At 38.3% G+C, this 10,271-nt stretch overlaps 1 protein-coding gene across 4 annotated transcripts in view; it reads right to left on the bottom strand.

Annotated features, from left to right (window-relative positions):
- Window positions 1-589: 589 nt before the first annotated feature.
- Window positions 590-10,271, bottom strand: part of npas4l (neuronal PAS domain protein 4 like) — a 16,361-nt gene continuing 6,679 nt past the window's right edge. For 2 of the 4 annotated variants that reach the window (XM_077613318.1, XM_077613321.1), the window contains exons 6-13: window positions 9,808-10,066; window positions 9,624-9,733; window positions 8,870-9,011; window positions 7,576-8,681; window positions 7,389-7,496; window positions 6,324-6,408; window positions 5,576-5,784; window positions 2,833-3,944 (exon numbers count right to left, since the gene is read on the bottom strand). In XM_077613318.1, the coding sequence (XP_077469444.1) occupies window positions 7,468-7,496; window positions 7,576-8,681; window positions 8,870-9,011; window positions 9,624-9,733; window positions 9,808-10,066 (1,646 nt within the window). In that variant the 3' untranslated portion in view covers window positions 2,833-3,944; window positions 5,576-5,784; window positions 6,324-6,408; window positions 7,389-7,467. Of the gene's footprint in view, window positions 689-1,277; window positions 2,534-2,832; window positions 3,945-5,575; window positions 5,785-6,323; window positions 6,409-7,388; window positions 7,497-7,575; window positions 8,682-8,869; window positions 9,012-9,623; window positions 9,734-9,807; window positions 10,067-10,271 lie in introns of those variants that run through there. The other 2 variants (XM_077613319.1, XM_077613320.1) reach the window with 2 other exon arrangements.

Here is a 10,271-nt window from a genome sequence, read left to right as displayed (position 1 = left end):
TGAATTGATATAACTAGAGTGTACTTGGTAAATGCACGACTTTGGATGTTAGAAAAGGTCCTTTGAACATTTATGGTAATTTAATCAGTCTTTCCTGCAGAGGTACTGGCTGTACTTGGAAAAAAACATTTTGATTTTATGATGGTTTAACACTTAAATGGTTTGAATGAAACAACTTGAAATGTCTACTCCTTAGCGGCAAAAAAAATGGATAAGCATCATTACAAACAATTAACCTCAGATTGACACAATACAGCCTGATGCCATTTACTGATGCATATCCACAAAAACAACACTCATAATTCTGTGACAGCATGGAGGCTAAAAATAAGATCTAAATGTCTAATATCAAAGCTAATTTCATCAGAGCAGTGCACCCAAACGGCCTTAAACCTGCAGACTACGTCCAACCAAGCCAGTCCTAGACCTCAACTTGCATCATCTTTCATTCCTTAACCCCTTGAGAAACAAACAACTACTGCAGCAATTATTTAGCAAATGGCTTTTCCACAAAATGGCAGAGATTGTCTGAGGGGAAACTTATTTGCATGCTGGTCATCCTTAGCAGGCTCGCCACTTGACAGCAATTTCTCATCACAACAGACTTAAGTGGGTAAATACTACTCACATTTGACGGTGTCTTGTCGAACGCGAGTCCAGTTCAATTGTTCTCAGTTGGTCTTATTACCTAAGCAAAAACAAGCAAATATATACATATATTAGAACATATTAATAACTGAAGCATATCCTGATTATTTTAGCATACACCAAGGTATATAGTATAATTAAAGGATAATGGATTCTGAATTGCGAGTTTAAATGGTTATTCTATTTGTGAATTTAAATCTTTGTCTCATAGCATATGCTGATATATTCTACAAAGTGTTAGATAATCACAACATACTGCTTTTCTTCTTGAAATTGTACAATCTCAAGGGTACTCGACTTCAAAAGTCAATCTTGCTCAAAACATCTTTTTACCTTGCAATATCAAACATGACTTTTTCCTTTGTATCAAGAATCTTATGTTCGATTTTATGCTCCACATACCAAATCACAAACAGTGAAATTCTTTGACGTGCGTGTCATTTCATCTGACAAACAATGACAGTAAAATAAGGTTCATTTTCATCTTTTTCCCATTCATATTTCTTCTTTAAAATCAGACAATGATTCAATGACATGGAAATTATTTAATTATCATACATTCGAAACAATCATTTAAATGGAAAAATACATTCAATGCATGTATAAAATACTTTTCCACTCCTCAAAAATAGACAAAAAACATTTTTCCAGAGAATAACGGCTGAATGTTTTGCATCATTTTTCGTCACACATTTCTAAAAATTGTAACAATGTAGAACCAAGACAGAAATCTGCTTCTCCTTTCTCTTCTAAGCACTTATTCCAATAATAAGCAGCAAATATATTATGCAGCAAAGTCGGCATGCATGTTGTAGAAGAAAGATTTAATGATTTCTGCACGCCCAGGTCGTGCGGGCGTCTCATTAGCGCTGCGAGTCACCGTTAGCGGACAAATTGAACGGATGGAAATACTCGGTAGCAAGCATCTCTTTAGATGCTACAGCCAAAGCATTCCCTTGACTAAAGGGGCCACTATGAATCACTGTGTGTCAATTCTTTGGCATTCATCGCGACAACTCCCAATCGGATTCATTTGGCGGCAGTTAGAACGAATCCTTAGATAGTACAAAATTTACAGTAGAATAGGGTCAGTCAATTTGAGGAGTCCCTGAAGTCAGTTCTTTGGCAGCCAATTTACCTTTTATGCCTGTCTCTAATATTGTATCTTAAAGAAAGTTGTAAGATGTCAGGTCTGTTTTACAGAATTGGGTTTATTACTCTGAACTATGTGATTGCTTTACTGCTGGGTTAATGTTGTGGTCAATAATTTAAAAAAATGGATCTCTGCTTACAGGATCACAATAAAATACCGATAAATTGCCAATTTGCTCTTCAAAGGGAGATTATTTTTAAAAGTTTAGGTAGTATGTGTAAGATTTTATACAAGATTCACTCAAGGAGTTTCATGAGCAAGTAAAAATGCAGTGATTATTTTGTTAATTAAAAAATAGACCAACCTCGCAAAGAAATCGCCTTTCAATGCCATTGACAGCGTTACACGTCCAATCCATTTTGACTGGGAGAGCTGGCAGTGATTGCTGCCTGCCTCCTCCAGCTCACTCTAGTGAGTGCATTAGAATGGGTTAATTTTGACAACTAGAAAGGATGCCACTTCATACTGCTGAAATATTGACTATTATGTAGTAGTATATAGATATTTCAAATATTTATATGTATTTTATTTTTTGGCCTGTCATTGAAATGTGCTGTGACACACATCATTTGTCATTTCATGTCCTGATCCTCCAAACAGCATCTAGGTCATTCTAGCAGTGACCCCATCAGGTTGAGCGTTTCACCCCACTTGAGCATCTCTTAGAGTGACATGTTTGTCTTTGGGGTGCACGCTCTTAAAACTCCTGTGGTAGCTGTCATTCTGCTTCATCTGATGAGACAGACAGTAGGACTACTAATAAATATCCCAACCAACACAACACTTAACTATTCAAGGATGAAGTGTAATAATAGTGCTAATGATCAATTCCCTATCTCTGTCGCATTGTTTGTGTTCAAATTCACTCAAGAACAAATCAAGGCAAACTTGGTTACATTTTGGGAGAATGGGCAAAAAGATTTTGCACTAGCCCAAGAATGAATAAGGGATTATGATCAAACTTGTTATTGTATGTATTAGATACAAGAATATGATGAGAAAGAAAATATGTTTTCATAGTTGAAACGGAAAAGGTTGATAGCAAAGTTTAATTGTGCTGATACACTGCCAGGTACTTAGCCACATTCAATCAATGAATCTAATTAACATATTCTCAATCTTGTTTGGAAAAAAAAATCCACACCATTTATCAGAGGCATTTTAAAGGCAATTAGCAACTGAGACGTTTATTTCTCCATTTGCAAAATAGGGTCATTAAGTTGTTGAATTCTTGCAATTTGTGTAGTTTGACAAGTTTTAAACTTCTACCTGACTTCAAGACTATTTTCACACTGAGTTCCAAACTGCTTTGTGTTGTGAAGGGAAAATTGACATACCAGCTTGGTCATGGAGCCAACTAAACTTGCAAATAAAAATACCACTGCTTTTGAGGACAAAATAAGCACCGTGACATAAGATAATGATTATGAGGAGCTTTTCATCAAGCCATAAGCCCACAAAAAGACATCAAACATTTATACTCAGGTAAAAAGCACTCTTGGGCCGGTGTTTACGTTCATCCCCCCACCCCACAATTGGAAGTGTTGACTCTGCACGACTGGAATCCGGTGTTAAATGAGAGCTGTGCTTTCAGGCATGGCGACAGTAGAAACTGGCGGAATTCTCCAGGAAGAGGCTGCAACCTATTTTGGGTCTTTATGTTTAACCCAATTAGAGCGTGTGCATGCACCGGCTGAACCGACAGCAGCCGGGCGACTTGAAAAGTGGGCCACGGGCACAATAGACACTGACGTGTGATCAAGCCGAGACAATATCTTGTTGTTTGGGAGAAAGATTTTCACACTGCAGTCTTATGAAGAGCAGAGAGAAGCTGGTACGGCAATACGAGCGGCGGAGGATGGCGTGCCGTACATTGCGGCGACCTTGGCACCGCGTGCACCTGTCCTACATTCCCACAACAATTCCCTTCTGCATCTAAGCTATCAATAGGGCCCATAGGCTTTGATGAAACTCCAATAAAAAATATAAACCTGCTAAATAAACCAAAAGGTACCTGGGGCTGCATTATGTTGGAGTGTGTCCAAGTACAATAAAGGAAGGGAATTTTTGAGAAAAGACATCAGTGGGGTGGAGGATAGAAACCTAGAAGCCCCATCCAATCAGCTACTCTGTTTGAAGTCCCCTGTAAAAGAAGAAATATGGATTCTAAATTCATATATTCTATATTCTAAATATGTCAACACATGTACACAGATTAAGAGGTACTGAGAGTGGAAATGTGCAGGGGAAAAAAAACTTTAAACCGTTTAGAACATTTCCCCACCTAAATTAGAACTAAATAGAATACAGCATTGATTATGGTTGAAAGCTTTTTGTTCTTTGGAAGAACTTTTATGCAAACCTTAAGTCTTGGGATTCCAAACTGGTCCTGCAGGCCTACATTGCAACTAATGTAGAGGATATGTTTTAAACAAACAATTGTGGTGGAAGAGTAATCATTTGATTGCAGCCAGGTGCTCCTTGTTTTAGCAGAAAGCTCATTGGTTGGATCAGTTGGAAGGAAGTCCTGCACTCACTGCTTTGTGCAATGGTTTGGAAACCCCTGTGCTTAAGTAATCAAAATATTAGCATTTAAAAAAGAAGTAAAAGTAGAAGGCTAAACAGCTGGCATTAAGGTTAAAGCTGTGTGTTTTTTTTTGCAGTAGGGAAAATGCTTCCACTTTATGTTCAACAACCTTCACCTTTGTGTTTCAGAGTATTTTCTCATATTAAGTTAAAACAATATCTTACATCTATCACTGTTAATGGAATTGTGTAGACATAGATAGTTTTATACCTACTTTTGCACCAATACCATTTTTGGCTTGTGATACCCATTCAGATATCAGGTATGACCGCAAATGTAAGTTTTTTTTTAAACATACAGAATATATAAATATCTAAATATAAATATATATACATATATATATATAAATATATACATATATATAAATATATATATATGTATGTATATATATATATATATATATATATATATATATATATATATATATATATATATATATATATATATATATATATAAAAGAAGAGTATGTATATATACCCTTGCTCGTTTTGTGTTTTTGCTGCTTTTCTGTCTTAATGATTTGATTTGGTGATTCTTAATGATCCCATTTACTTTGATTTACTTTGTACTGGGTGCTTTTTGCTTTGTTGTTCTGTCTAATCACCCTCTGCTACTGTCACAATGAAATTTCCCGAATACGGGATGAATAAAGTTATCCAATCCAATCCAATCCAATATATATGGCAGTTTGGTGGACAGTGGTTAACTACTTATTTATTGATTATGTGTCTGTTTGTTGTTGTTGTTATTTGCGCACTTTGTGGTGAAGCTTTAAATGTCATTGTACTTGTATAATGACAATAATTGACAATAATGCAATAATGAAATTAGATCTTGAAGAGTACATATTGCTCAGCATTGGTTTGTTATGCTTTGGTAGTCTCTCTCGATATCGGTGATAGTAGTGGTATCAGGTAAAACACTAGTTAGTTATAACTGTATCACTTCACCACAAGTGATCACAATTACTGAGCCAGAATTATTTGTGGAACTTTCCTATAGACAGTCTGGTTCAGTACCTATTTCTCATAATTAGCAGGGACCGACAAAACTGTGTGTGTGTGTGTGTGTATATCCTCTGAGGTGTGTTCGTGAAGAGTATGTATCGTAGCCTTAGAGGAATCCCCTGCGACTCAAGCAAGCAGCAGATGTGGCTGCTCGTTGGGAAGTTTATTTGCTTTTTTACCCTTCACAGGACATCAGTCCTAATTAGCTCTCCATGGATGCAAGTCGGCTGATGGCCTGTTGCCTCATCAATGGACTCAGTGATGCGCCTCCATGCGGAATGCTCCCCCAAAATCAACCAGGACCGTTCACTCCTCGCTAAATGTTTTTCCTCAAAATCACATTATCGCAGTTGGACTGCTGTTCTTTACAGAAAATCTTGAATTTGCCCTGTTGGATAAAAGAGAAAGATTTTTGGATGTCAAAAGCGTACCCCTAAAATGTGCACTTGAGAGCAATAAGGAGACCAAGATTGATTTTGAAAGTTGCAAACTCTATACGTTTTCTACTGTGAGTGAAATAAGCTTAGATGTAAGGGCTGCAAAATGCTGTATTGAATCCAGCCTGAATTTGCCCCGAGGCTACAGGGTGGCGACACCTCAATAAGAATGATCATAAATTTCAATAATATAGATGACGATTCTCAGTAGTCCACAGTTGTGAATGCTCACACTATGATGGATTTTATGGTGCATTAAGACATATTATATTAAATTCCACTCCACGCACTGGGACAGCAAAACTGAAATAAACTGCAGCTAATGCAAATCCATTATTTTTCCTTTTTCTCTTGCAAAAACACTGGACAATCATGGACAGATTACAGTCAATACAGTCACCCCCACACACTTGACGAGTGACTTTCGCTCACATTCCGACTCATTGCATCTAGGAAAATGGAAAACACTTGTTTATCTTTGGTAAATTACCTTCTGAGAATCCACATATGATCATTTTCCTCTATCAAAGTGGTGCAGTTTCCCAGAAAAAAATGGATTCCCCTGGCTGCTGTAGCTATATTATAAAAGGGAGCAAGCACACATATTTCAGTGTTTGTTCACAGTAATAGCACTATTTACTCCAGTTTCACCCAACATTAATCTCAAATATGCTTTTTGGAATTGCTTATGTAACAAGTACATATTAATTCATTTCATTATTGTAAAACTAACTATGCAAATCTATAAATAAGTCAAAATAACTAGCTCATTTATCGCCATGCACGTTAATGTCATGAGTTTGTATATTCATTTATTTAAAATGACTTATTAAATTAAGAGGCATTCATTTAACTCATTGGCTGCCATTGACAGTGTTAAACGTCCAATTCATTTAAACAGCCACCTTCTCCTAATCTCTTAGTTTAAATGGATTGGACGTCCATCCTTGACCCCAAAAAAATAGTCACCTGCCCTTCTGGAACTTTTAACTGCAAGAAAAAAAAACACACTAACACCTAACAGCAACCAATGAGATAGACAAAGAAATGTTTTATTAAAAAAAAGCAACGTAACGCATCCCAGTCGTAGTATTCCATTAAAAACATAAAGCAAAAAAGCAGTTATATTTTGAGGCATTTAGGGCTAATGACATAAACTAAACTAGTAGTCTATTTTTTTAATGCAGAAGTGGAACATAGTGCGATGTACCGTTAAGATTGTGGAGGGGAGTTTTTTTTTTAATCACAGCATACAAAAAAGAAAATGCGCATAAGAAAATGATCAGTTTTCTTTTTAAGTCTTGAGGCAATGACATCGATAAAGTGCTCAAGAGTGAAGTGTAGCCACTTTGGACTCGAAAATAATTCCATTATACTTGTAGTCAGATAGTTTAAAGTACCCTCTTCATTAAAGAAAAACTCCATCTGGAATCAAAGCAAAAGCGATGCAGAAATGAAGACAAACCCTGACTGACATTCAGAGCTATGCATTGGGGAAAAGAGTCTTGTTTGTTTTTTGTTTTTGTATCCTGTCCTTTAAATATCTTTGCCTTACTGTTCTTTGTATCCATCCAAGGACAATTTTGCTGACAATATGCCATACAAAGGTTAGCGTCGTAAGTCACAGACTTATTTCAGTACTGGTTTTCTTCAGCACGTCCTTCTACAAAAAGCAGAAAGCCACATTAGCCCACCAAGTTAAACAATGAGACTTCAAGAGGGCCCTTGATAGAAATTATTACCTTGCTGCAGGCTACTCTGCAATGTGTGGTTGAGTTGATGCAACTCAGTGTTGTGGTTCTGGCAACCCAACTGCAAAGTGAAGGGATCTAAGGCAACATTGTTTGCAGCCAGCGAGTTTTCTGGGGTGGCGAGGCCGTGACCCAGAAGATCTGGATCGTAGCTGAAGTTGGAAATAGCAGCACTTTTCTTTGCGCCTGCGTCCAAATCATGGAGGAGGCTCTCCAATAGCCCATCATTCGTCAGTTTCGGATTAACCGCAGAAGGTAGGGCAACCTGGTTTGGCCATTGACAAAGCGGAGGGGAAGAAGGCACACTGTCGTTGGGGGCCACACTTTGGAGCAGATTCAGGGGGCCAAACATATCAAAAGTGGAAGCCAAGGAAGAAATCTGCTCAGCCAGAATGCTGATCTCCGCTTGCTCCATCTGGTTGTACTGCTCAGATGTCATGGAAAGACTGTGAAGGAACATGGACTGGGGAAGATGGTGCACTTGGTATAGACTGCCCTCTTGTGGTTGCTCCATCAGATTGAAGTCATCTTGATGGAGGGCGCAGTCCCCGGAGCTCTCACTCAAGTCAGACATGGCCAAGCCGTCTGGAACTAATCTGGTGTCAGATGCACAAGATGGGAAATCGTAGGCTGGAGATGAGGGGGAGGCTGGGGAGAGAGGATTAAATGCGGTAAAAACTCCCTGATCAAAGGTGTGCTGGGAGGGGAGGGAGCGGTGAGGCGAAGGCTGGCAGGCCACTGAGACCTCCGGGTACGAGTAGTAGGAAGGGGAAACATCAGGGGAGGACAGAAGCGGATGCGTGTATCTTTGCACATCTATCTGGAGGGCAAAGTTGGGGTCATCTTGCTGCCCGGTGGAGCTGGACGACGCAGGGCTGTAGGGAGGGGTGAAGAGTGAGGGGCTGCACCCTGATGGGATAGGTGAGCTATGACCATGGTGGACGTCTTCTTCACACGCCAGCATGGCTGTGGAGCACGTTTCATCGCTTAGGTTATTAAGAGTTCTTGGCTTCTTACGGGGAACGCCATCTGGAGGAGATGATGGTCTTAAAGCATCCTCGGTTGTTCTCCTCTGCAGAAACTTGGCTTCTGTTTCACTACATAATGACAAAGAGTTTGGGGGAGATTTTTAGAACAATGCTTGAAAGTCACTGTTTGCCTTTTTAATATATTATAAGAATAGCCATCTTAAACATTACACCTTCATTTTGTTTTAATGTATATCATTCATTTTCTTTGTTGTTTCCAAGCCGTACAATTCATTGCATGTGAGCATTTTCTGTACCTGATGATAAAATTAGTGCAGCAGATATGAGTAGTCTGGCACTCCGACTCTTTATGAGCACAAACATAGGTCCGTGCCCATGACAGATCTTTGCACTGAAGTCTGATGACCATCTTCACTTGCAGGTTCTCGTCTGCTTGCACTGAAGAAACAAGTGCTCATACTGAATATTATTCAAAGTAGCAAACATACTGCAGCTCAAAAATCACAGTGGAGTTGCTTGGATGAAGGATTTGAGAGCAAAGTACATCAACTTGACACCACCGTGTCGCTTCTGGCCAAAACAAATTGAGTTTGAAGTCAGTCTTGGCTCATTTTAAAAGGGACGTTATCACCTGATTATACACACCCAAATGTTGTGTGAAAGTAAGACACATTGCTTCATTCATAAATATTACATACAAACTACAGAGTTATATATTATGAAATTGTGTCAAACATGCTCAATCCAACTGCAAAATTGATCAATTGATAACAAATAATTATTTACTGTACACAACATAGATATTAATCTCAAGGCAGCATACCTTGCCGCATCATTTTGTGTGTTAAAACAATAATAAATTATTTTCCCTTGACTTCATGTTTCCAATTAAGATTAAATTTAGATCAAATTTATGTATTCATCTTTTTTTCCCGTTTAAATTATAAAAAATAAAAAACAACAAAGGAAATAATACACTATCTGATTAAATTGATACATTTTCTAAATCTTCTCAGTCATAAATAAACATGTTTACATTATGTTACTTACATAAACATTTGTGATGATTAACACTTAGCGATAGATCTTCAGGGTGAAGTAGGCTGTACCAAGATCGCCCAACCATTTCTTCAGCTGAGTAGCCCAAAAAATGGGAAACACTGAAAGAAATAGGCAAATTATCAGTGCCCTCACAATATCCTTAATATTTTCCCAGAAAGCAGCCTGCTCATACCTGTCTGAGAGCTGAGTGAAACTCATGTCAAGCGCGTGCACACTGTCGAAACTGGGGAATAAGTGTGATTCCGCAGTGCTGAGGCGGTCGACGGTGGGGGTGCACAAGGCCCAAAGGAGGGGCTCACCGGCATCACGGGTAGAGGAAAATGTAAAAGGTTCCGGGATGGAATTGAAGCTGCCTTGGACCAGCATGGAACAGCTGTCATGCTGCTGTTTGAATGTCTTGGAGGTCTGCATCTCACATATAAAACTTATCTCTACAGAAATGAAACAAAACAGTTGTAAAGCAAGGAGTCAACAATGTCAACGTTGCTTTGGCAGTAAATAAAAATCCCCAAACAACATTTCCAACAACCTATGCTTTCATATTTCCTAATAATAATAATTCTAACCCCATTAAGATAACTCAAATCAATGTCTAGCACATACAAAAATCTCTTTGATGCATTTTTTTTTTTATCT

The sequence above is a fragment of the Stigmatopora argus genome, chromosome 11 (assembly GCF_051989625.1).
Source record: "Stigmatopora argus isolate UIUO_Sarg chromosome 11, RoL_Sarg_1.0, whole genome shotgun sequence".
Lineage (NCBI taxonomy): Eukaryota > Metazoa > Chordata > Actinopteri > Syngnathiformes > Syngnathidae > Stigmatopora > Stigmatopora argus.
Note: the sequence above shows the minus strand (reverse complement) of the source record. Positions and strands in the feature narration are given on the sequence as shown.